This window comes from Pseudorasbora parva, chromosome 3 (genome assembly GCF_024679245.1).
Source record: "Pseudorasbora parva isolate DD20220531a chromosome 3, ASM2467924v1, whole genome shotgun sequence".
NCBI classification, from domain to species: domain Eukaryota; kingdom Metazoa; phylum Chordata; class Actinopteri; order Cypriniformes; family Gobionidae; genus Pseudorasbora; species Pseudorasbora parva.
This window is the reverse complement of record NC_090174.1, coordinates 61,092,559-61,120,205: the sequence shown is the minus strand read 5'-3', so window position 1 is coordinate 61,120,205 and position 27,647 is coordinate 61,092,559. Positions and strand designations below refer to the sequence as shown.

At 44.0% G+C, this 27,647-nt stretch overlaps 1 protein-coding gene across 1 annotated transcript in view; it reads left to right on the top strand.

Annotated features, from left to right (window-relative positions):
• LOC137071581 (E3 ubiquitin-protein ligase RNF43) overlaps positions 1–27,647 on the top strand; it is a 187,383-nt gene that overhangs the window by 101,378 nt on the left and 58,358 nt on the right. Inside the window, exon 2 of the mRNA XM_067439705.1 lies at positions 25,594–25,716. Coding sequence (XP_067295806.1) covers positions 25,594–25,716 — 123 coding nt within the window. The remainder of the gene's footprint in view (positions 1–25,593; positions 25,717–27,647) is intronic.

The window sequence follows — 27,647 nt, the reverse complement described above, 5'->3', positions numbered from 1 at the left end:
TAATGCATTTGCTCATTGATTCTCCTTAAACGTCTCAGTAGGAAACATGATGTAAAACAGTCAGCATGCAGTTTTAAGAAAAGATATCTTACCGTTTAAAACCCTACCAGTCAAACGTTTAGAGTCAGGAAAAAATGTCTAATTATTAAGGGAAGTCTTTTCTTTATTTGATCCCAAAAACAAACCCAAAGAAATTCTATAAATTTAGAAATATTATTACAATTTAAAAGACCTCTTTTCTATAGTAAAGTGTAATTTATTCCTGTGATTAAAGCTGAATTTATCATCATTACTCCAGTCTTCAGTGTCACATGATCCTTCACTAATCATTCTCATAGGAGGATCTGATGATCAACACACATTTATGATTATTTACGTTAACTTCAATTCATGGAAACTGTGATACAATTCAGGGATTCTCTGATTATTCGAAAGTTCAAGAGAACACCATTTATTTGAAATAGAAATCTTTTGGAACATTATAAATGTTTTTAATTTCACTTTTGATCAATTTAATGCATCCTTGCTGAACTAAAAGTAGTTTTACGGACAGATGATCAACAGTACCGTAATCATCACGTCATCAAAGGGGCTTGGGTTATATTTGTTCAAATCCTAAACGGAGAGCTTGTTCGTATCTGCATCACCTTCACTATTTCTCTCAGAAATGATGATCATGTTGGTAAAGTACTCTGTGTATCATTAAATTATTTAATTTTTTTACAACACCGGCTAAGATCGTGCAGCGTGCGTGTAGACTGGGTTGCCAAGTTTTACAACAAAACCCGCCAACTACTAGCCCAAAACAATAGCTTCTCCTGGAAAAAAATGGTGTTCGGGGGTAAAATGTGTGTTATTTTGGCAAGGTTGCTACTAAAATTCGCACTCATGGGTCTATATATCACATAATAGTCGCTTCAACCCGCGGACATAGAAAACAACCCACGGAAAAAAACGTGGACTTGGCAACAGTGCAGTTGAGCTCTGTTGACATTTGACAACTAACGTTATGCGTCGCTCCGCTGCTCTGATTGATTGTAGGTCTGTCCAATCGAGGTCTTTCCTGGTTGGGTTGAAACACGCCCCATAATCACAGCCCAATGGAGCATCAGACTCATATTCTGACTAGAGCTGAGGATGACCACGACAGGCTAGGTTTTTGTAACAGTGTTAGCAAAACACATAATCTGTCCAAATCAAAAGGTATCGGTACCATTATTTACCATACTGGTAAATTAAAAGTGTCATGAAGAAAAAGGTTTGACTAAACTCACACATATACCAAGATATGAATCTCAACAACAGGGACATACCTTATGCTGCAATGAATGCTGGGAGCCATGAGTTTTATACTGTGGAGGCTTTGTAGGGTTGGAGCTAAACTCAGCAGGACTTCAGCTCCCTAGGACCGAACTTGCCTAGCCCTGACTTAAGCCGGGTGCACACTCTGCGATTTTGGCCACGATTTGGCCGTCTGAGACAAATTTAGCAAATCCTAAACGATTCCTCTGATCCGAGGCTAAAATCTGACGTCTTTGGTCGTTAGTTTGACATGTTCACCGGCAGCCGATTAATGAACGCTGCGATCAAATTTGACCTCAGACGAAATTCTGGCAGAGTCAGAAGATTTGGCACACAATCCTGCAGTGTGACTTCTCCTACGACGACAGTCAAATATCTCCGTTTTTCAAGACAAACTATGACCAAAACGAGAGCTAGAGATTTCTCTGTAGCCAGCATTTCAGTCCCGCGTGTGCAGCTCACCGTCGACGAACGCGTCATTCACTGATGATATAAAATCCGGACGAGTTTTCTTGTGCGCGTCCGTCTTTAGCGCGCCTTCACTATCGTACAGTCTGACATTAACGCCAACTGAGATCTTACAGTGTGACATGGCTTACATCGGGGATCATGTTCGTATAGTCTGATAAGGGCAATTCGCAAAGGATTTTGAAAAATCGCACAGTGTGCAGGACCCATTCGAGTGACAAAAATGTACCCCTAAGGGAACTACCCCAGTGACGGCCACTTACAATGGTACAATTTTTTACTTAGTGTATTTTTTTTTGTGTAGAAGTAACTTTTTTCCTGATGTCTAAAACATTTGAATTGTGTTTTATTAACGTAGTTCGAGAGAAACACGTCAAATAAGCTACTCAAGTGTCACCAGCTGTCCACAATCAGTAATCAACACATCTACCAATCAGAATGAAGGCACGCCATATATAACCACAGTCAAACTCACCTAAGGAATCTCTACAGTCTTCAGAATCCCTCCACCACCCCGTCTCCTCTCACTCATCAGGTTTCTTCTTATACCTAACGGGGGGAATACTCTGAGTTTGGGCCAAATTACCAAACTCAGAGCCCTCTTCCCGGACAGCACGCCAAATACGTTTACCAACTTAATCTATCCGATTTAATAATAATAATAAGTTATAATAATAATACGTTTTATTTATATAGCGCCTTTCCCATACTCAAGGTCGCGGTACACAAAATATACGTATATAAAATATACATACATACACAATATAGGACATAAACATACAAATATACAGAGGAGAAAAACAATTCTAAGCAGAGAAAGATTGGAAATATTGTAAGAAAAGATATGTTTTTAGTTGAGACTTGAAGGAGGATATAGTAACAGTGTTGCGTAGAGAAAAGGGGAGGGAATTCCAGATTATCGGGGCCACAGCACTGAACGATCTTCCACCCATAGTAGAGAGACGGAAACGAGGTACAGTGAGTAGTCTAGAGTCAGATGACCGGAGAGTATGTGGAGGAGAATACCAGTGCAGAAGCTCAGATAAATAATGGGGAGTCCATGCAGACATTTAAAAGTTAACAGTAATTTTGTATTGGATGCGGACAGAGACTAGCCTGGTTTTACCAGACTCTCGTACATTTCATTTGTACATAGAGTCTGGCCATTCTCCACTGACAAGGGTTTATTTCCGCGAAGGCAGGCACTGGATCTTGGATCTGCCCTGAGCCACTCTGGATCTGCCATAACCAATCGCTATCGTTTGGTCGTGACGTATGTCATGTGCCCTTCGCCTGTTTCACTCATGGAAATCCGACAAAATAAAAGTGCACATGTGCATGCCACCTCAGTAATAAAACTATAGGATAAAACCTAAAACTCGTGCATTCAGATTGTGATTTATTCACGCCACGGTGGACAGGAGAGTTTTGTGATCGGGAACGCGGCGCTCACGCTGTCCGTAACATCATTGTATGCTGTAAATAAAATGTCATATTCTTGGTATGATAATAGATGCTGCTATAAATAACGGACCAATTCAAATGTTTAAGTGCTTTTATTTTATTTTGTTTGAGCGGTGATGAAATATATTGCTCTTCTAAATACTTGCCAGCATTTTAAAGAAATACAAGTCTAGAAATGCATCCTAATAACAGCAAAGCAACCGTACGGTGTTCTGCAGTGGTCAAAAATGATTATAACAGTGCATTTTGAAGTGATATATTGTTGAAAACTCAGAGATGTGGATTCGGACAGCTGTTACATCAACACGATCTTGTGTTTGTCAAAAGCAGTCGGTAACTCGGCCGGGTATTATTCCGCTGGTGGTGAGAGACGGACGGCAATAAAATAACTGACCAGTCCCTGTAACTTAAATGATGGCAATACCTTCTGACCCCACGAGGAACAGTTACCGTCCGAATAGGGCTTCAGCAACTCCTTAACCACTAACGAAGCGATCTGGAAAATCAAACTTTTCCCGAATTTACCCTGTTGGAGGGCCACCAACAAACCCCAGCAAAGACTGTTATTGCTCCGGCTTTAACTTCTGGATATTCGGCAGCGGTGCCACAATGCAATGAATGATTTAGTTCGCATCTTTCTCCGCCGCCATTACTGAACTACATCTCAAACTAGCGCTCGACATCAACGTCATCGTTCTCAGACACTCCCTCTGTTCGCTGATTGGACCGGTAAAAATTTGTTCGGAGAAAACCTAAGACTACACAGCAGTCCCAGACGGAGTACTGAAGGAAAATGAAAATTGAGCGGAAGTACGTAGGAGGGCAGAGCCAGGCTAGACAGAGACAGGTAGCCAATGAAGATTATAGAGCAAAGGGGTAATGTGGTCAGATTTTTTGACTTGGTGCATGACTCTGGCAGCAGAATTTTGTACATATTGTAGTCTAGCGATAGTTTTAGCGGGAAGCCCAATAAGCAGTGAATTACAATAATCAATACGTGAGGTTATTAAAGCATTGATTAGAGTTTCTGTATCTTTAGTGCTGAGAGCTGATCGTAGTCGGGCGATGTTACGAAGGTGGTAGAATGAAGTCTTGGTAACTGAACTAATATGAGCTTGAAATGTAAGAGCAGAGTCAAATGTTATGCCGAGATTTTTAGCAGTGTGAGATGGAATTACTGAGGACCCATCATGATTTATTTGTAAGTGTGAACTCGTGAAAAGGCTTTTAATGTATTTTTACCACCAGTAAACTCAGTTAAACTATTTAATCTTTCTTAAAGAGATAGTTCACCCAAAAGTGAAAATTAGCCTAGGATTTACTCACCCTCAAGTCATCCCAGGCGATCAGCTGGAACTTGAATTAAAAAAAGTTTTAAATATGGATATTTTTCTTACACAAATACAACGATTTGCTTCAGAAGGCCTTTATTAACCTCCCAGAGCTCAGCATTTATTCATCTGAAAGAAGAATGTCATACACACCAAGGTTGACTTGAGGGTGAGTAAATCATGGCTAATTGTCATTTGTGGGTGTACTATCCCTTAAAAGCCATAGTAAGTCACTTGTTGTGTTTTATTAATACCAAATGTATATGGCGTAGTGCTGTTTTAAAATTTCTGCAACCACATGATAAACCTTTCACATCATGATTTGTGTTCTTAAATGGTTTGTCGGTGGATTTACGGTACCGTTGTGTCACTATTTGTGAGGATCAGACTGTCAACACTATGTAAAAAATAAAAGACGGAAAATGTACTGGTTCATTTTCTGCCAGTACATTATCCAGTAATTTTACGGAAATTCCTGTTAACCCTTAAAACACAAACTAATGCAATGTGTAATTCAAAATACAGGTAAAACACCTGTAAAAAAAAACGAATACGGAAAATTCCTTCATATTTATACAGTACATTGTGCCATATTTTTACAGACTTTTTTTTACAGTGCATGTTATGATTTCAACCAATGTTTTGTTGATGGATTTACGGAAGACTGTCATCATGTAATGATTTCCACCATTTTTTTTTTTTACTAGTCAACGTCATTTTTGCTTTTAGTTTGGTGCTCATTTGACCAGATTTGACATTTCTGACCTGATTTAAGACCTGTTTATTTTGACGGCAGCCCAGAACGGGAGACCTGTTAAATTACCGCTTTCCCAATCACTCAGAGAAGGGAAAACTGAGGGTTGAGAAACATCAAGCGTCTGGATCCAGAGAAGAAGAAGGCGGTGGTATGGTCGGAGGGAGGCAGGCCTGTGTTTATGTGTTTGTAGCCGGAGAGGCCGATGGTTCCGGGCTCGAGCATGACTCAAGACGCTTCACCCTCTTCTGTAATTATGTCAAAAATACACTTTAAAGCGGAATGATGTGGAGCTGTGGGTGCGGAGGGGATTTTCATGCTGATGACTTTCCCCTCCGCCTCTGATGGGGTTTCGGAAAGCCGGCCAGAGCGGCCCGTGACACAAATGAAGATGGAGTGATCCTTTTATTTTTTACTCTTATTCCTTTGCGTTTTTCTGCCCTCGTCCGGCCGTCTGCTGGTGCGGCGGAGGCGCCATGTCTCCTGTTTTCAAGCGAGGTGGCACCAGGCTGTGAAAATGTAAGCCCTGTTGAAGCTGGTGTGTGTCCAGTGCGGCCGCAGCTGTCTATGAGTCTGTCACATGCTTTAAAGATGAAAAAGAAAACTTTTTAATCCAAATAACTTGCATTAGCTTCAGTGGGAAATACAAACCTTTCATATATTGCCATGAGGACTCATATCCTCATAAACATGGTTAAAATGAGTTTATATCTTCTCTCTTGAGACTAATACATGTGTGTTATGTGCTGACACACTAGAAAATGACTTCTGTGACTTCTGCTGCTGCCAGACTCACAACGCTCACATTTTAGCCAGTCGTTTATACTTTCCTGTAGCTCAAACAGTAGAGCTAGCAACGCCAAGGTCATGGGTTCGATTCCCAGGGAAAGTAAGAACTGACAAAATAAATGTAAGACTTATTGGTGTGGTTACTACAGTGCTTATTGTAAAAATGTGTACCTTGAATGCAATGTAAGTCGCTTTGGATAAAAGTGTCTGCCAAATGCATAAATGTAAATTTACTAGTTTCTATTAAAAATGTTAGCGGTGAGTGGCCTTACACATCATTGATGTTGGGGTAATGGCATTGCTCTGCTGTTTCTGGGATGTTTAACATGTTACTTTTCAGTCGCTAGGTTGTTCTGTGTGGTTCCTGTTTGCTGTGTTATACTGGGCGGTTGCTGGGGTGTTGCTAGGGCGTTCAGAGTGTTTGATGTGTTATTTTGGTTGCTATGGTGTTCTGGGTGGTTGCTGGGGTTTTGCTAGGGTGTTTTAAGACTAATTTGTGTGTTGCTATGGTGTTATTACTAGGGTGTTATATGTGCTTAATGTTTAACTGTGTGGTTGCTGTGCTGTATGATACTGGGTGCTGGGGTGTTGCTATGGTGTTCAGAGTGTTTATGTTTAATGTGTTACGATGTGGTTTATATGATGTTCTATGTGGTTGCTTGGGTGTTGCTAGAGGGTTCTGGGTATTTAATGTGTTGATATGTGGTTGGTATGGTGTGTTGTGTGGTTGCTGAGGCATTTCTTGCATGTTCAGAGTGTTTAATGTGTTACTATGTGGTTGCTATGGTGTTCTGGGTGGTTGATAGGGTGTTCAGAGTACTTGATGTGTTACTTTTTGGGGGATTTCTGTGGTGCTATAGGTGGTTACTTTGGTGTTCTGTGTGGTTGCAGGGGCATTTCTGGGGTGTTCAGAGTTTTAAATGTGTTACTATGGGGTTGCTAGGGTTTTCTGGGTGGTTGCCGGGGTGTTGCTAGGGTGTTCAGAGTACTTGATGTGTTACTTTTTCTGATTTCTGTGGTGTTATAGGTGGCTGCTATGGTGTGCTGGGTGGTTGCTGGGATGTAGCTAGGGTATTCAGAGTGTTTAATGCATTACTTTGTGGTTGCCATGGTGTTCTGGGTGGTTGCTGGGGTGTTTATGTTTTTTATGTTACTTTGTGGTTGTGATGGTGTTCAGGGGGGTTGCTAGGGTGTTGCTCAGGTATTTTAAGTGTTACTGTGTGGTTGTGATGATGTTTAAGGTGGTTGTTGGGGTGTTGGTGTTGTTTTGGAGGTTGAATGTGTTACTGTGTGGTTTCTGTTGTGCTCTAGGTGGTTGCTAGGGTGTTGCTAGGGTGTTTTAAGTGTTACTGTGTGGTTGTGATGGTGTTCAGGGTGGTTGCTAGGGTGTTTTATGTGTTACTGTGTGGTTAACAGGTGTTCTAGGTTGTTGCTCGCGTGTTGCTAGGGTATTCAGAGTGTTTTATGTGTTACTGTGTGTGTGTGTGTGTGTGTGTGTGTGTGTGTGTGTGTGTGTGTGTGTGTGTGTGTATGTGTGTGGTTGCAATGGTGTTCAGGTTAGAGCACAAACTCAACCCCATCATGACCATTAAACAGCACTAATAATGTTAGATAACGTACTCTGTTCTGTTTCTGAAACTCAAACACAGATCGGTTCATCTCAATCCTGTTCGCGAATCTTACAGGATCAGTCAGTCACCTGACCCTCGTCGAGGGACTCTATTGGCCGCTCTGTCTAAACTGGACGCCCTCGCTGTGAGATAGAGACAGGTGCGACTGTATCACTGACTGTGTGTGAGATTGTTACTGTAAAGGAAGAATGCATTCTCTTCTCCCATTGTGCAGTGCTGTTTTTCTTCCCCTGTTGTCTGTTGGGATCACTGCAGCGATAAAGAGGATTGTGGTAGATAGACTCCAGACTTCAAAGCATCACGGCAGCATTCCGCGGGCCTACAGTGTTTACATTGGGAGAGCATTCCTGACGCTCAATTCTCCATGCCGATCTGGAAGAATCCCATCTGTGACTCTCTCTCCCTCAACAAATCCGCTCATAACATCTGATATCTCTCCGCCGCTACAGCCAATAACACATAAGGGTGTTTACTTCACAACTAGGATGTTTAATATTGGATACAATTGGTCTCAAAACATATGTAAACACACTTCAAAATGCATAAATGTTGGTTGCACTTTATTTTACAGTACGTGTGCGCTGTAAAAAAAATATTTAAAAATAAGTAACCTGGTTGCCTTAATTTTGAGTTCATTGAAATATTTTTTTTTAGTTAATACAATGAACATTTTTGAGAATCGACAATCTTTATTTAAATATTATTAAAAGATTTTGTAAGCATATTGGGTAATTGTGTTTTTTTTGTGATTACGCAGTAAAACATGCCAAATTGTGCTATTTTCATTTATCCATTTTTTTATGTGGTTCAGATACAATAATATTTTGAGTTTCTATTTATTAAACCAATTTCCTTCATTGTATCAACTCAAATTTTTAAGTTCAATAAACTCAAACAAAAGGAAATTCACACACTATACGTACTTAGTATATGTGCAAAAATAATCAAAAACGTTTTAATGGCAACGTTTCGGTCTCATGACCTTCATCACACACACACACACACACACACACACACACACACACACACACACACACACACACACACACACACACACACACACACACACACACACACACACACACACACACACACACACACACACACATATAACTCAAATTCCATGACATTTAAAAAGGTAACATGACCAATTATTGAAGAGAACCATTAATTAGTAAATCACACTCAATGACTGAATATCTCATTAGCAAAATCATTAGTACCACCACATCATACATGCGCAAGCACACACATATACATACACATATAGATGATTACATAAACACATGAAAAAACATTTTTTTATATATATATATATATTATAACATCACATTTAGGCCTGTCGCGATAGTCAATATATCAATTAATCGCACGATAAATAAAATGAGCTCGATAATTTTTCTGGCCGCTTGATAATTTTTCCATTTGTATGCTTGTTTGTTTTCCTCGTTGACTGCGCGCGCCTCGTTTGGGGAGATGTTTGAACTCGACGCGCAGACCGGGTGCCTGTGTTATGAGCCTCAAGCTCAGCCAGATTCGTCTAGAGCTCGTGCTTCTTCGGTTGCGGAGCCGCTGGCAAAGTTACAAAATTTGACGTGTACAGCGCCATACGAAATGGGGTCTCGCGCTCTCCACGTTGACGTTATTTTTGCTGCCCGCACCCTCGCGCTCCTGCAGACGCGCCGAGTATAAGTTGGCAGTTTTGTAAATGCAAGTTAATTCTTCAGTTCAATCTTTGTGTGCTAAAAAGGCACATAAGTTCCTGTAGAGATAGCGATACACATTCTCCTTTTTTTGCCAAATAAATGAAAAGCATCATCAATGTCTTCTCTATCGCTGTATCAAAATATCACCTAGCTTTCCTCAGAGATGGTCAAGTTGCTTGTCGTTTTTAGTGTTAAATAGTCTTTAGAAATAAAAGTTTATTGATCTTAGAAAAAATGTACCTGCGTTATTATGCCATTATTATTATTTTAGATGAAAATGGTCTCAGAACGACAATATTATCATTTATCGCAATCATTTTTTGGCCAATTTATCGTCCAGCAAAATTTGTTATCGTGACAGGCCTAATCACGTTAAATAATGCTTCATCATTCATACCCAAAGATGAGAGAGTACTGAAGAGTAAAAATCCAGAACAACTCACGTCTCTGTAAGAGCCTTTCAATATCGCCTCCTCTAGATCAGGGGTTTTTAAACTTTGTGTGTGTGTGGACCTCTATTTGTAATCAAAAAAATTTGCGGACCACCTCATACCACATAATAAAAGATGTCCACACAGTCCTGCCTGAATCAATCCGCACCTCTAAATAGGCTTACTAGCACTAAAACTATAACTAGTCATCACATCAGTACACCAGGCTTGTTAAAGGAAAGTTTGCTGCACACAACGGCTGCCACATATTTCATTTATTTATTTACTCAAGCGCCCTAATGCTAAATAGCTCTCGCAGTATTTTCTCTTCACCCTCCTTTTCTTTGTTTTTTTTTATGATGAATCTGGCTCATAGATGATCCGACTCATTGTCTATCTCTTCATCAACTTCTGCCTCTGTCTCTTTTCTCTTCAGAGAACCCGCTGCTATCCACCGATCCATAACGGCACTGAACGTGAACGTCACGGCCGAGCGCCACTAGGCTATTTTAGTAATCGCACAATAACTTGACAATTTAATACAAATGTTATATCAATATAGGCCTACATATTCTTTTTACTTTGTATTTTTTTATGGGAATTTATATACGGAAAAAAATATACGGACCACCTGCAGTACCCTCATGGACCACTAGTGGTCCGCCGACCACAGTTTGGGAATGACTCCTCTAGGTAATATTCAATAAACTGAATTTAAAGGCAACCGGGATACTTACTTTTTTTAAGGTAAACCAACAATATTTTTTTACTGTGTACTTACCTTAGAAAATATAAGGTTATATCTACAGTAGGTTCAGTGTTAGTACCTAGTCATTACTCAGTGCTTCCTAAATGTCTTGAGGAATTAATGATGTTTTTGTTCATATTTTAATGCAGAGAAATTGGCATGTTTTAACTTTAATAAAGTAGGAAAATACATAGTAGTAGTAATGCTAGTGGTGCAAAGTAACACCAATAGCAACCTAAAGTTCGAGTTGGATTGCTGATATTTGTATTTTTTCCGGAAAGTTCCACGCTGGGTTAAAAACGATGAGTTTACCAGAACAAGCTGTTAATTGTCCAGTTGTTTATGCGTCAGTAATTGATTGGTTGCCAGGGGTCAGATGGTTGCCATGGAGTCTGTTTGTGTGAGCGAGTCGTGTTTACACTCCAAAATAAAACAACAATAAAACAGCCGGGCCTTGATGTGGCCGTTTGGATGGTGTTGTGTGTACGGACGAGTTTAAGACGATCCCATGCCTGGCCCTCTCTCGCTGCGAGTGTGTGATTATGGGGCTTCGGTCCCGAGAGATCTGGTGTCACTCCCACACACTGGAGAAAGACGTCAGGAGTCACAGGCCTTATTTTTACACACTCGCACTCTCACACACACTTTTGTTTTTGTGACATATGGGGACATTCCACAGGCGTAATGGTCTTTATACTGTACAAACAGTGTTTTCTATCCCCTACACTGCCCATAACACACACACACACACACACACACACAAACACACACACACACACTGCCCCTAAACCTACCCATCACACACACACACACACACACACACACACACACACACACACACACACACACACACACACACACACACACAAACACACACACACTGCCCCTAAACCTACCCATCATTCACACACACACACACACACACACACACACACACACACACACACACACACTGCCCCTAAACCTACCCATCACACACAGCCCCTAAACCTACCCAACACACACGCACACACACACACACACACACACACACACACACACACACACACACACACACACACACACACACACACACACACACACACACACACACCTACCCATCACAGGAAACATTCTGCATTTTTACTTTCTCATAAAACTCCTCCTGTGTGATTTATAAGCCTTTTGAAAAGTGGGGACATGGGTAATGTCCTCATATTTCACCCTCTCCTGTAATACCTGTGTCATACCCATGTCATTATACACATTTGAGTCCTCATATGTCACAAAAACATGCCCACACACACACACACTTATGAAAACTACAGTTTAAACTATTTCAGATGTTTAGCTGGTAACTTTTTAAGTGTTGTTTTACACGGTATCTTCATTATCTGCTATATTCTGTGTGTGTGTGCTTGTGCGTGCTTGTGTGTGTGTGTGTGTGTGTGTGTGTGTGTGTGTGTGTGTGTGTGTGTGTGTGTGTGTGTGTGTGCCCCTCCCTCTGCTGGATGATTTGTGTGCGACAGTATTGAACTTTAACAGTGTGTGTTTTCACACACTCATTTGACATTATGTGGTGGTTCATCAGGCAGGTTCTGTCCTCGTGTCTCATGTCTGGAGTGTCCCCAGCTCTAGTGATTTTAAGCAGTCATACACACCTGATCCCTTTATTCTAATGCTGAGGATTGTGGGTCATATTACAGTTATAGTGATGCACCACAGCGGCAGCCGTTTACAACCAAAACATTATAACGCAGAAATAAATTGGTCACACACACCGCTCCGTCTAAAACTTAGACAGAGTACAAAACTTTCATGCATGGCTTTCTTAAGCATATCACAATCTGTTATATTATTTATATGTATTTTGATTCATTTATGTATTAGTTAGTATGATTTAATGCATGTATATTATTATTTTTTATTATTATTATTATTACTATTATATTATATTTGTATTGTTTATTGGCCATATTTTAATGTAATCATCTTGGCATGCACAAACTCAACCCTTAACCTGTGGTGAGAACACTGCACACTCTAAAAAATGCTGGGTTAAAAACAACCCAAGTTGGGTTGAAAATGGACTAACTCAGCAATTGGGTTGTTTTAACCGAACAGTTGAGTTGTTTTAACCCAGCGGTTGGCTTAAATGTTGCTTAAGAAAACCCAGTCACTGGGTTAAAACAACCCAACTGCTGGGTTAGTCCATTTTCAACCCAACTTGGGTTGTTTTAGTCCAGCATTTTTTAGAGTGTAATGCTCTGTTGTCAAATAGCTAGTTCATCCAATCAGATTTCAGCGTGATCTCTTTTATAATATACGATACAGAGCACGTGTTTCTCCCGCCTGTGATCCACCTCAGCTGTAATTCTCCGGCTCATTCCGCGTTTTTCTTTCAAAGGGTTTCAATGAGAGGAACGTCCTGTGGATTTCTGCAGGTGAAGTTACCCAGACGCCTCTATCGGCTCTCATTTTGCGACGTCTCCTCCTCTCGTCTTCTTGGAAACCGCCACAATACCTTCTAATCCCTTTCATTGAGTCAGCAGACAATCCGACTCTCTCGCTCTCATTATGGTCGGCTCATTATGGTGTGGGTTTCCGTACCTCTCAATGGGAGAAGGAGCGAGCCGGCGAGGGCGACAGCTGTAATCTGAGCCCGTTCCTGTTTTGACAGTCCTGTAGTTCTAATACCCTCGCCAACCATCGCTCATTTTTCCAGACTTCGCCCTGTTCTCTATGGACCGCCGCTTCACAATGAGCGGGTCACCGGTCAGTTTTGAGTGGCGAGGGGAAAACGCTGCTAAATGCAAATAACAGAATGCAACTAACCATGTAATTGTGCATGTGTACCAAAATAAATAGACTTAACAAATCATTCAGCTGGTTGAGTCCAGTCGAGTTGGACAGATGTGCACCGTCCTCATCCTCAGTGTTTACAAACACCTTCGATAAAAAGCACATGTTTAAATGTGAGTAATATTTCCATGTTATTTGTCCTCGTCCTTCAGACGCTGTTGCTCTGTTTTAATGCTCTATAAGATTGCCTGCAGATCTTCACTTCCACTTAACATCATCCTCTTGGAATTACAACTCAAAAGTTTCAACTATTAGAATGATTTCTGAAGGACCCTGTTTCATGTGACCCTGAATGACTGGATCATGTAAGGCTGGAGTTCTATCCATCCATCCATCCATCCATCCATCCATCCATCCATCCATCCATCCATCCATCCATCCATCCATCCATCCATCCATCCATCCATCCATCCATATTTTATCTATCTATCCATCTAACTTCTATATCTATTGTTCTATCTATATTCTATCCTCAATCCATTTGTCCATCCATCCGTCCATGCAAACACGCACACACGCACGCACACACACACGTTGATTTATGTAGTTTAAAGGGACTCTTCATAGGCATAATGGTTTTTATACTGTACAAACCGTATTTTCTATCCCCCTACCTTTCCCCTCCCCCTAAATCTACCCAACATCACAGGAAACATTCTGCATTTTTACTTTCTTAAAAAAAAACATAATTTAATGTCCTCATAAACCACATTTATAGTGTAATACCAGTGTAATACCCATGTAGTTATACAAATTTGTGTCCTCAGAAACCACATAAACAGGCTCGCTCACACACACACACACACACACATGCATACATGCACACAGTTTTGCTCACCAGCCACCGTGGCTTAGTGGTTTTCCAAAGCTACTAGCCGCTCAGCATTTTGACATCGATGCCATGGGGGAAAACTGCTATATAGATATTTTAAATATTATTTCATAATTTGGCAGTAGGTATATCAGGCTGCTGCCACTTTAAGACCTGTCGCATGAATCCATTACACTGTTACACATGCGTTTTCTTTCTCAACTGACTATGTTTACGTGAAAACTCGCCAAGGCCTAGCCTGACAAGCCTGACCCAGATCAAGATGTTTGGTGTATCGACCTCTGCACGCGATAGCGCTACAACCAACCAGAGCTCGTTGACAGATTAAACATTCGTCGTATCCGGTCGGCTAAACTCCGAACACATCTTCCCTTTTTAAGAATGACTTCAGTGCCGTTCTTTGTTCTTTTCTCAGGGAAAAGCTCAACTCAAGTCTTCCAGAGTCGCGGTCAAAGCTGATTCGAAAGACCGCCGTTCGCCAGTTTCTGTGTTTACTAGAAGCACGCAAACGCAACTCGGCCGTCGTCATTATGGCCCCGCCCACCGACTCTATACACGATGTGATTGGCCCGGCCAGAGTTAGGGGAATACAGCTCAGAAGGGTATTGAGAGTTGCTAGACGACACTCGCGGGCAGATTAGATTTGCTGCCGCTAGGGTGCGTCTAGATTTCTAGGCTAGCCAAGACCAGCGTTGTTACATTTTTTTGTGTGTATTTGACTGTTTAAGGTCAATAAATAGCAAATAATTACTCAATGTTGTGCTGAGAGGCGGCTTTATGTGTGTACACTTTGGGTGTGAGCACCAAATCTGTGGGAATGAGTAAAATGTAAAATATGTATTTGACTCTTTCTTGGACGCTGTGATTAGCAGTCATCAAACCGGCTGTCATTTTCACCATACGACTGTAGATGTTTGACTTTCTAGTGATTTCTCTTTAATTCATATACCAGACATCCATCTGCAAAAGCTCTCTCTCTCTCTCTCTCTCTCTCTCTCTCTCTCTCTCTCTCTCTCTCTCTCTCTCTCTCTCTCTCTCTCTCTCTCTCTCTCTCTCTCTCTCTCTCTCAGCCCTTGAGCAGATGTTCTTCATGGTTCATAGTGTAAACACTACACCGGAAGTCTATGTATTCTCTGCATCTGTATATGAATGCATCGATACCCAAACACATACACAAAACAAACCACCACAACACGTGTACATTATAATCTGTGCACACGCGATAAGCAGACAGTACAGATTTTTTGTTTGCTTTGGGATGAATACTGTCGAATAGAATCAATCTTATTGGTTTTCCTCTTGTAATCATGAGCAGACACTGTTGAAATGCAAACCGTAATATTTCTTTAAAAGTTAGAAACTGAGGAAATTGAAGGGTTCTTGTAGAGATAGAAAACACAATTAAATGTACATTAAATACACTATATTGCCAAAAGTTTTGTGACGCCTGCCTTTACATGCACATGACCTTTAATGACATCCCATTCTTAATCTGTAGGGTTTAATATCGAGTTGTTCCACCCTTTTTGGAGCTCTAACAATTTCAGCTCTTCTAGGAAGGCTTTCCACAAGGTTTAGGAGTGTGTTTATGGACATTTTTGACCATTCTTTTAGAAATGCATTTGTGAGGTCAGGTTCTGATGTTGGATGAGAAGGCCTAAAATGGTTCAAAATGTCTTGGTATGATGAAGCATTAAGAGTTCCCCATAATCCCCCTTCCACCAAACTTTACACTTGGCACAATTCAGTCTGGCAAGTCCCCTTCTCCTAGCAACTGTCAAACCCAGATTTTCAGACAGAGAAGCATGATTAGTCACTCAGAAAACACGTCTCACTGCTCTAGAGTCCAGTGGCGGCTCTTGACTCTGCAGAAAGTTGATCACTTCTGCGCACTGTGACCCTCAGCATGCGCTGACCCCGCTCTGTGATTTTACGTGGCCTTTCACTGTGGCTGAGTTGCTGTTGTTCCCAATCGCTTCCCTTTTGTTCTAATCCCACTAACAGTTGAGCGTGGAATATTTAGTAGTGAGGAAATGTCAGGAATGGACTTATTGCACAGGTGTCAGCCTATCACGGCCCCACGCTTGAGTTCACTGAGCTCCTGAGAGCGACCCATTCTTTCACTAATGTGTGTAGAAGCGTCTGCAGGCCTAGAGCTTGATTTATACACCTGTGGCCATGAAGGGATTGAACACCTGAACTCAGTGATTTGGAGGGGTGGCCCGATACTTTTGGCAATATTGTTTATATAGAATGAGGATTGATAGATCGATGGATGGGTAGTTAGTTACATGGATAGAGGATAAAAAATACATAGAATAATAAATAGAACAATATATATATAGATTGATTTGTATGGATAGGTGGATTGATAGATACTTTGATGGTGTCACATGCCTGTCCTGTCTTGTGTGCACATGTGGGTTTTGTCATGTCTTGCATGTGCTACTGTCAACCCCGCCCTTCTTGTTATCTGATTATTGGTTTATTTGCCCCACCTGTTCTCCCTCATTATCTGCCTTGTTTGTTCCGTTTATAATCTCCTTGTGTTTGTCAGTCTGTGTTGGATCCTTGTGTATGTCTCGTCTACGTCTCCCAGTTCCCCGTGATTCCTTTGGTTTGAGTCTTTGGTTTATGTTTTATGATTATGTGTTTTTCCCCCTTGTGGGTTTTGTTTTGAGTTTATGTTTATTTTGTAATAAATTATCTTTCTCTGCACCTGAGTCCTCGCACCAGTTTTACTTCGTGTTTAGACGTGACAGAAGGATCCAACCATGTTGAGGACTCAGCAGAGAGAGGACTTGATCCCGGAATCGCTCACCACCTGTCCTTACTATGAGCGGATTCTACGGTTTCGAGTCCTCCACCTACTTCACCAGGAGGGAATGGAGATTAGGAATTTTGCAAAGAAGTTCCTGGAGACAGCCAAGGGGCTGAAGCTCAGTGACTCTGCACTCAAGGACCTTTTTAATTATGCCCTAGATGAGCCCATGGAGTGGTGGCTCAGAAGGGCATATGACGGAGGCACATTTGAGGCAATGGTGGAAGCTATCGCCTGCCAGCAGGAGAGAGCTGCCAGGGAGATGGCCCCTGCCCTGGCAGTCCCAAGATCGGTGGTCCCTGCTCCAGTGGCCCCGAGGCGTAGGAGGAGAAAGGCTTCCTCTGCCCCCACTCCAGTGGTCCCAGTTCCGGTGGCCCCAGTTCTAGCGCACCCTGTTCTGGTGGTCCCGTTGCTGGTGGATCGTGTTCCGGTGGTCCCTGTGTCGGTGGATCGTGTTCCGGTGGTCCCGTTACCGGTGGATCGTGTTCCGGTGGTCCCGTTGCCGGTGGATCGTGTTCCGGTGGTCCCGCTGCCGGTGGATCATGTTCCGGTGGTCCCGCTGCCGGTGGATCGTGTTCCGGTGGTCCCGCTGCCGGTGGAACGTGTTCCGGTGGTCCCGATGCCGGTGGATCGTGTTCCGGTGGTCCCGATGCCGGTAGATCGTGTTCCAGTGGTCCTGAAACGGAGGAGGAGAAGGAAGTCTCCCTCCGTGCCTGTGCCGGTGGTCCCTGTGCCGGTGGTCCCAGTGCCAGCGGATCGTGTTCCGGTGGTCCCAATGCTGGCGGATCGTATTCCGGTGGTCCCAGTGCCGGCGGATCGTGTTCCGGTGGTCCCTATACTGGCGGATCGTATTCCAGTGGTCCCAGTGCCGGTGGATCGTGTTCCGGTGGTCCCTGTACCGGTGGATCGTGTTCCGGTGGTCCCTATGCCGGTGGACTGTGTTCCGGTGGTCCCTATTCCGGTGGATCGTGTTCTGGTGGTCCCTATTCCGGTGGATCGTGTTCCGGAGGTCCCTGTACCGGTAGATCGTGTTCCGGTGGTCTCTATTCCGGTGGATCGTGTTCCGGTGGTCCCGATGCCGGTGGTCTCTGTTCCGGTGGATAGTGTTCCGGTGGTCCCTGTGCTGGTGGATCGCATTCCGGTGGACGCCGCTGGGCCGGAGATGCCTCCCAGGCGTCCTGCTCTCACCGCGCCTCCCAGGCGTCCAGCTCTCACCGCGCCTCCCAGGCGTCCAGCTCTCACCGCGCCTCCCAGGCGTCCAGCTCTCACCGCGCCTCCCAGGCGTCCTGCTCTCACCGCGCCTCCCAGGCATCCAGCTCTCACCGCGCCTCCCAGGCGTCCAGCTCTCACCGCGCCTCCCAGGCGTCCAGCTCTCACCGCGCCTCCCAGGCGTCCAGCTCTCACCGCGCCTCCCAGGCGTCCAGCCCTCACCGCGCCTCCCAGGCGTCCTGCTCTCCGTGTGCCGCCGAGGCGTCCTGCTCTCCGTGTGCCGCCGAGGCGCCCTGCTCTGCCTGCGCCGCTGAGGCGTCCTGCTCTCCGTGCGCCGCTGAGGCGTCCTGCTCTCCGTGCGCCGCTGAGGCGTCCTGCTCTCCGTGCGCCGCTGAGGCGTCCTGCTCTCCGTGCGCCGCTGAGGCGTCCTGCTCTCCGTGCGCCGCTGAGGCGTCCTGCTCTCCGTGCGCCGCTGAGGCGTCCTGCTCTCCGTGCGCCGCTGAGGCGTCCTGCTCTCCGTGCGCCGCTGAGGCGTCCTGCTCTCCGTGCGCCGCTGAGGCGTCCTGCTCTCCGTGCGCCGCTGAGGCGTCCTGCTCTCCCTGCGCCGCCCCGGCGCCCTGCCCTGCCCGCGTCGCCCTGGGTGCCTGAACTTTTTGTTTTCCTCATGTGTCCCTTGTTGACCCCTCCCTTGTCTGTTCCTTCCTTGTCTGTTTCCCCTGTCCCTCCCGTGCCCCCCTGGTCAGTCCCTCCCGTGCCCCCCTGGTCAGTCCCTCCCGTGCCCCCCTGGTCAGTCCCTCCCGTGCCCCCCTGGTCAGTCCCTCCCGTGCCCCCCTGGTCTGTCCCTCCCGTGCCCCCCTGGTCTTCCCCGCCCGTCCCGCCCTGGTCTGTCCCGCCCGTCCCGCCCTGGTCTGTCCCGCCCGTCCCGCCCTGGTCTGTCCCGCCCGTCCCGCCCTGGTCTGTCCCTCCCGTCCCGCCCTGGTCTGTCCCTCCCGTCCCGCCCTGGTCTGTCCCTCCCGTCCCGCCCTGGTCTGTCCCTCCCGTCCCTCCCTGGTCTGTCCCGCCCGTCCCTAGTGGAGCGTCTGGTAGCCGCTCCTTAAGGAGGGGGTAATGTCACATGCCTGTCCTGTCTTGTGTGCACATGTGGGTTTTGTCATGTCTTGCATGTGCTACTGTCAACCCCGCCCTTCTTGTTATCTGATTATTGGTTTATTTGCCCCACCTGTTCTCCCTCATTATCTGCCTTGTTTGTTCCGTTTATAATCTCCTTGTGTTTGTCAGTCTGTGTTGGATCCTTGTGTATGTCTCGTCTACGTCTCCCAGTTCCCCGTGATTCCTTTGGTTTGAGTCTTTGGTTTATGTTTTATGATTATGTGTTTTTCCCCCTTGTGGGTTTTGTTTTGAGTTTATGTTTATTTTGTAATAAATTATCTTTCTCTGCACCTGAGTCCTCGCACCAGTTTTACTTCGTGTTTAGACGTGACAGATGGATAGAGGATAGATAGGACATTAAATAGAGCAGGATGGATGGATGGATAGTTAATTTGATGGATAGAGGATAGATGGAATAATAGATATGAATGGATAGTTAGATAGTTAGATAAATAGTATAATTAGATGGATACAAGATAGATAGAGAGATGGAACAATAAATAGAACGAAGGATGGACAGAGAAGCTTAAATGAACAGTGTAAAGTGACTCAAGCTCAGCTGGCACAACATAAACACTGTGTAACTGGCAGAGAAAGAAGAGAGAAAATAAGTTTCTCACCACAGCAGCTCTTTATTATCTCTCCTCCCTGTGTTTGTTTTCAAGGCCGTTCGATCTGCGTATTTTTAGCCGTCTGTCTGTGGTCGAGATGACACTGGAATGTCGTTATGTGCCACTACAAAGCCGTGGAAGGGACGTCTCATCCCAACCCGGTTTGCGGTTTAGACAGACGCTACGGGCGGCTCGGACTATTGTCAATAATCTGTTTGTGTGTGCCTCCGTTTTTCAAAAAACCAAATGAAGATGTATCTTTTGGGGTCGGAACCGATGTTGTTTTTAGACTTTGTGCCCCTTTGTGAGATAAAAATACCTAACAGAGATGATAGACTGTGTTCGCCGGCCTCTTGATGGTAAACAGAGCTGGCGTTCGCTGGCCGGAGATAATGATTAGCTTTATGCGAGATGGCAAACGGTGGCTCCAGAAGGAGAATTGATGAGGACTCTTTTAGAGAGGAGGTTTGTGGGATTACAGAGGCCACCGACTGGATACAGCCATTATTTAACCGTTTTCCTCTTTTTCTTTCTGTTTCAATTGAGCGTGATTTTGTACTGTACACTGCAAAAAAAAAAAAAAATAAGTTAACTAGTTGCCTTAATTTTTAGTTCATTTAAATAAGAAATCGAGTTAAATGCGCCCTAGAATGATTTGAAACAATATGTTAAATTGTTCTCTGATATCTTCATAGAGGGTATGTGGCTTATTTAAGGGAAAAAATTGTCCAGATACAGTTTTACAGGTCCATTTACAACCCTATAAATTGTCCCTAGGATGTAATGCTCAGTTTTTGCCTTATTTGGAAGGGTCATGAATATTAATGTTGAGCTCTGAAGCTCAGTCACAGTGAAGCGACTCCTGAGTCCTGACCGTCCTGACAGAACACAGACCGACTAAATGAAACTTTAAGCTGAACATCTCAAATGGAGATTGATAAAATGCAGCTTACTTGTTTATTTGGTGTTTTCAGATCATCCGCGTGAGAAAGAGCTCGCGTTCGTGCGGTTGCCAGATTTCATTTATTAAACCCCTTAAACAGAGCTTTTCTGTGAAGAGAAACCTGTATACACTTCGGTTTTTATCTAAACATGTCCAATCTGGCAACCATATGGACGCGAGCTCCCTCTCTTCCGCACAGACGATCTGAAAACACCATCAATTAAGCTGTATTGTATCAATCTCCATTTGAGATGTTCTGCTTAAAGTGTGTCGTTCAGCCTACACTTTAGACCATAGACAGTAAAAGAAATGGACCGAGCGATCCCATTGCCTTCTACGGCGTTAAGTGATGTCAGTATAGGAGCACTCACTTCCTGATGGCTGAGCGAACTGCGCCGGCTCAGACTGAGCTTGACGACGTAGATGTGACGTGAGCCTCCTGTCTGACAGCTGTAGGTCTTCTAGTAGTTGTGGAAAGTGAAATCTGAATCACGTTGTTTAAATATTTTGTCCCGTTGCTTTTGGCTCACTATGGGCTTCTCCCCATTCTTCCCCCTTGACTTTATCAGACTTTATGTCTCCACGTCCCCCCGACTGCCTCATAGACAGTAAAAGATTGCCTGCGAGCGTCTCCTCAGGTCTATACGGTAATTTCTCAACTGTGCGACAGGGTCGCGTTGGTTATGACGCAATCGTTAGCCTATTTTTACAAAAACAGCTTCTGCGGGGCGATAGTGTAAGATACAAGGTAATGGAGCCTTTTATACATTGTCGTGTTTCTTTAGAAATAAACAATGGACAAATGGAGTCTTTAAACGTCTCAGATGTAAAGTTATGCACTGTCAAAGTGACTCAAAAATGAATGGGAGTCAATGGGATGCTAACAGCAGGTGATGGCTTGGTTAGCAATGGCAGCCCCTAGGGGTGGAATGCTTTCCGAGCGCTAGATTTCCCCCTTGCTTTAGACTTGTCTTTAGTCGTCAACGGGATTGCATGTTTATATAACGTTAGTCACAATGTAGGCTAAGGTTACGCAGTGACTGTGATGTAGCCTAATCTGAAATACAAATAGGCAAAAACATCATAGGAAACACCATACTTCAGTTCTCAAAAATATAAATATATAAATTTTTACAAAATGAATAACCTTGTCAAATGACTATAATTTTACCTTATATGGTGGAAAAGGTGACGTTTGCTAGAAGGATCGAGTGAACGATCTGTAAGTGAAGTATCTACGGTTGTATTTTGTAATATAAAATAATATTCCCCTTTGCCATTAGACACACTATTTAGTTTGGTATGGTACTTGGTGTTTCCTATTGTTACTGTAATCATCTTGCGTTATCTAGACACTGCGGTCTCTCTAAGAAACTTTCAATTTAATCAAATTATTTAAACAGTCAATAAGTGGATAAATCTCTACTTACTGCTTGCAGGAATACAGTCGCCCCTTTCTTCAGTTTAAGACGCTGAGCGAAGCTTGCTTGAAATGAGCCGAACAAACGAACGATCTTGAATTAAATTGTTGTGGTATCGGATTATGAACATCAACCGTGACTGTTGACATGTTTGATCTGTGGGAAGGATATGTAAAGTCCTCAGGTCTCCTGAACAGCCTGAACATGAAGTGTGTCCATGTGAGCAGCTTGTTTTGATGATTCGCTCCGTCATTTCCGCCTGACAATGAACATGTTTGGACAGATGCAAATGTTGGGGGCGTGCATATAAATGATCCCCAACGCTTACGTCACGGTTGGGTTTATGTTGAGAAGCACTTTTTTTCCCATTGTGTTATGGATTCACGAGATTTACGTAAGAAGGAGGAGGCAATGGTGTTTGAGACTCACAGTATGTGATGTCCATGTACTGAACTCTTATTATTTCATGATGGCAAGGTTAATTCAATTTTTCATTCTAGGGCACCTTTAATACAATGTGCATACAACATTGTGTCTATGAATGTTTGTGCATGTGTGTCTGAGTGTGTATTGAATGTCTGTGGTGTGTGCGTGTGTTGAGTGTGTGTATGCGTGTGTGTGTGTGTGTGTGTGTGTGTGTGTGTGTGTTTGTGTCTGTGTGTGTGTTGAGTGTGTGTGTGTGTGTGTGCGCGCGCTAATGTTTGTGTGTGTGTGTATGCGTGTGCGTTTGTGTGTGGGTGTGGGTGTGTGTGTCTGTGTCCGTGAATGGTTGTGTGTTGAGTGTGTGCGCACGCGCTAGTGTTTGTGTGCGTTCATGCGTGCGTGTGTGTGTGTGTGTGTGTGTGTTTGTGCTTGTGCGTAGAACATTTTTGAGAATCGACAACCTTTATTTAAATATTATTAAAAGATTTTGTGAGCATATTGGGTAATTGTGTGTGTTTTATTTGTGATGACGCAGTGAAACATGCCAAATTGTGCTACTTTCATGATTTATCAAATGTTTTATGTGGTTCAGATACAATCATGTTTTGAGTTTCTATTTATTAAACCAATTTCCTACATTGTATCAACTCAAACATTTTATTTCAATAAATTAATTTTTTTAAGGCAACCAGATTACTTACTTTTTTAAGTTAAACCAACAACATTTTTACAGTGTGGGTTCCTTTCTTTGCCACGGTTCTCCTGCACTTCTCTGTTTTTCTCACTCTTTCCGTCGTCTCTGGTTTTGATTGACACGCACCAGCCCTTCTGTACGGATGACATCAGTGTCTCTGCTGATGTGCCAGGTGCTGATGTCACGCTCCTGCTCTCTGGCTCAGTTTCTCGTTGGGATTTCCGCTCGGTTGAGTGGGATGAAGGGACGCAGAGCCGGGTCACGGCCAGCCAGCGAATCCCACAGGAATCTTCCCACTGCTGGAGGTTTTATTCGGGGAAGGGTCCCAGTGCATCCATGTTTATGTCCCAGTTTGCATACTTTCACAACACACTGGTGATGGTGGAGTACACACGTCTGAGTTTGTAACAAGACAGTACTAGTGTTAGGACACACTATCACATCATAACAACCTCATACTCTCATACTTGTGTTAAAAAAGGGTGTGTGTGTGTATGTGTATACACCAATCAGCCATTGTGTTCCATATCGGTACTGACATTTTAAAAATGTGACGCTTTGAGCGCTGTTGAGCGGAATTGTAAACACCTACTGACTGGTCATTGTGCTCACGAGCTCATCAAATATGTCTGTGATTGGCTACTATGATCAGCGCGTCACAAACATGTAAAAATACATCAATGACGGTTTTCTCGGAGCGCTTACACGGATACACACAGAGCATTCAATGGCCGATGAGTGCGTGAGCACAATGACCAGTCAGAGGTGTTTATGATTACAGCTCAACAGCGCTCGAAGCGTCACATTTTTTACATTTCAGTACCGATTAGGTATTGCGGTCTGTACTTTTGACAACACTAATCAGGCATTACATTATGACCATATACCAACATTATGACATAACCATCTGCTATGTCTGTTATGCCCGTTTCACATCGCAAGTGTCAGCAGAGTGTGAACAGCACATCTTTTGCTGCTTCGCATGTTAATGAATGATGGGTGTCACACACCCGGCCATCCACGTGTTGTAAAAGAACACGTGATTCCTCAGACCAGGCCACCTTCTTCCATTGCTCCGTGGTCCAGTTCTTATGCTCACGTGCCACTGTTGGTGCTTTCGGCGGGGTCAGGGGTCAGCATCGGCACCCTGACTGGTCAGCGGCTATGCCGCCCCATACGCAACAAACTGAGATGCATGCAATCCTAAAATACAGTATATTGCTAAAAAGTATTTGCTATGAGTAAGAGGCTTTGGGTTGGGTCTACAGTTGTGCATATATAGTGAAAATGCTAATATTTCAGCACAACACTCTGAACAAATTACTGATTGTAATTGTTCATGTATTGTTGTTGTTGTTTCTCTTTTTCTCTTCCCTTCTTAATTTTTTTTCAAAATAATTTTGTTGTAATAGTTGTGTGAATTATTGTGAATAATAATGTTTTTTCAAAATTTAAATTCTTTCTCTCTCTCTCTCTCTCTCTCTCTCTCTTTCTTTCTCTCTCTCTCTCTCTCTCTCTCTCTCTCTCTCTCTCTCTCTCTCTCTCTCTCTCTTTCTCTCTCTCTCTCATCAATGTGTCTTTTGGTCTTCATTGATAAGTGAACTATTAGTCAATTGCGCGCCCACATGCTAGGAACGAGAAGTTGCCTCTTGAACATTAAGAGCCGCTGCAAGCTGAAGTTTGTGCTGCATGTTGTGTCGTGTGAATGCGGTGTCCGTTGAGTTTATCAGGGGAGGGTCTTTAAATGTGTCTAAATTTACATTTTTGCATTTGGCAGATGCTTTTATCCATTGCATTCGAGGTTTACGTTTTGTTTCGGTGCTCACGCTCCCTGGTAATGACCTGGCATTATGAGTGCCATGATCGACTGTTCGAGAGAAATGGTATTCTGTAAAAGTCTAACTGAATTAGTTTAAATGAGAAGTGTTATGTCTGAACTTACAGTTTCTCATATCCTGACACAAACACATTTCTAAGAGGATGCCGAGGTCACAGTAGTTAATGGTTGTCTCTGTTTCTCTACAGTCTCACCCATTGTCTCTGTGTAACACCAGTGAAGATGAGCGTCAGGAAGACGATTTCATCAGCATCGTCAAGCTCGAGAGTCCGGAGAGCAAAGTGCCACGGTGCCAACCGCTGCTGGATAAAGTAAGACAGATGGGAAAACACACACAAGCACTCAGGCTCTAGAGGAGTTGGTCGTGGTTTAATTTCACTTGTTTTTCCAGGTTTCTTGAAGCTGAAAGAGTCATTTTTAGTCATGTCGTTTTTTTCGTGATCACAGTAGTAGTGGGAAGTTCGGATCATTTTACTGACTCGGATCTTTGAGTCTCATTCAGCAAAATGAACGAATCTTTTTTCGAGTCATTTCTTTCAATTCAGCTAAATATTATTAAAATGACATGTTAAATAGCCAGAAGCAGAAAAGATTAGTTCTGACGAGTCTTTCAGGTTTGAGTCGTCCGTTCTTTTGTCACATGACTTGTCACCGTATTGAACACTAGTTCACAACCTTTTTAGTAACAAGCACATAGTTATTTTTTTATTTTATTATTTATATAATTCTCAGTTAATATCAGACATATACAAATATGGGAAATATATTGACTATTCAAGTCTAACATCACAAATTCAATTAGATTATTACTAATTTTGAATCAACTGTATTTTATTTCAGTTAGGAAAATTAAAATGAACTGTTATGTGTAACAAAGTTCGATAATGAAAGGAAGGAAGAGGACACGGGGGTCGGCTGGACGGTTGATGCTGCTCTTTTATTCATCTCAAAACTCAAAACACACACTGCGGTGTGACTTTTCATAAGCTCAATGTTCACTTCCGGGTCGGCACTTCCGGCTTCCGGCAACTCAGTCTCTGGGTTCAGCAACAACCGTCCGATCTCTCTCTCTCCTCGATCTCCGGTTCCACCGATGTTTTGTACCCTCTCCGCGCTCATTACTGGAACAAGAGACAGGTGTTATTAATCTGCTTCCAACCCACTCACTTACCGCTCGTCCCGCGGCTCTCTCTCCCGCTGCAGACCTCGCTGAACCACGCCCCCCTTGCCACATACCCTCACCGCCCGACTCAGGCCGGGGAGCCGTCCGGCCTGCAACCCCCCCCCCCCCCCCCCCCCCCGCCCCCCCCATTTCTGGAGAGGAAGTCGGCCACAGCCATCTGAGCACCCGGCCTGTGGACCACCTGGAACTTAAAAGGCTGAAGAGCTAGATACCAACGGGTGATCCGCGCGTTGGTATCCTTCATGCGGTGGAGCCATTGGAGAGGAGCGTGGTCCGAACAGAGGGTGAACTCCCGCCCCAGAAGGTAGTAGCGGAGGGTGAGAACGGCCCACCTGATGGCAAGGCACTCCTTTTCGATGGTGCTGTACTTAGCCTCTCTCTTTGAGAGCTTACGGCTAATGTACAGCACCGGCCGCTCTCCCCCCTCCACCTCCTGGGCCAGGACTGCGCCCAGCCCCCTGTCCGACGCGTCAGTCTGCAACAGAAAAGGGAGAGAAAAGTCAGGGGAGTGTAAAAGCGGCCCGCCACATAGAGCAGCCTTAACTCGGGTGAAGGCCTGCTGGCACGGCTCCGTCCATTGGACCGTATCTGGTAGCCCCTTTCTAGTAAGGTCAGTCAGAGGGCTGGTGAGGTCCGAATAATTTGGTATAAACCATCTATAATATCCCGCCAGCCCCAAGAACTGCCTTACCTCCTTTTTGGTCTTGGGTCTCGGACAGGTTGCAATTGCTGCGGTCTTATCAATTTGGGGACGCACCTGTCCATGACCGAAGTGGAAGCCCAGATACCTTACCTCCACCCGCCCAATTGCACACTTCTTCGGATTGGCCGTGAGCCCCGCTCCCCTCAGCGACCTCAAGACCGCCCTGACATGCTGCATATGCCGCTGCCAATCGTGACTGTAAATCACGATATCGTCCAGGTAGGCAGCAGCATATGCGGCATGGGGACGCAAAATCCTGTCCATGAGGCGCTGAAAGGTAGCGGGTGCCCCGAACAAGCCGAAGGGAAGCGTGACGAATTGGTGCAATCCAAACGGCGTGGTGAAAGCTGTCTTTT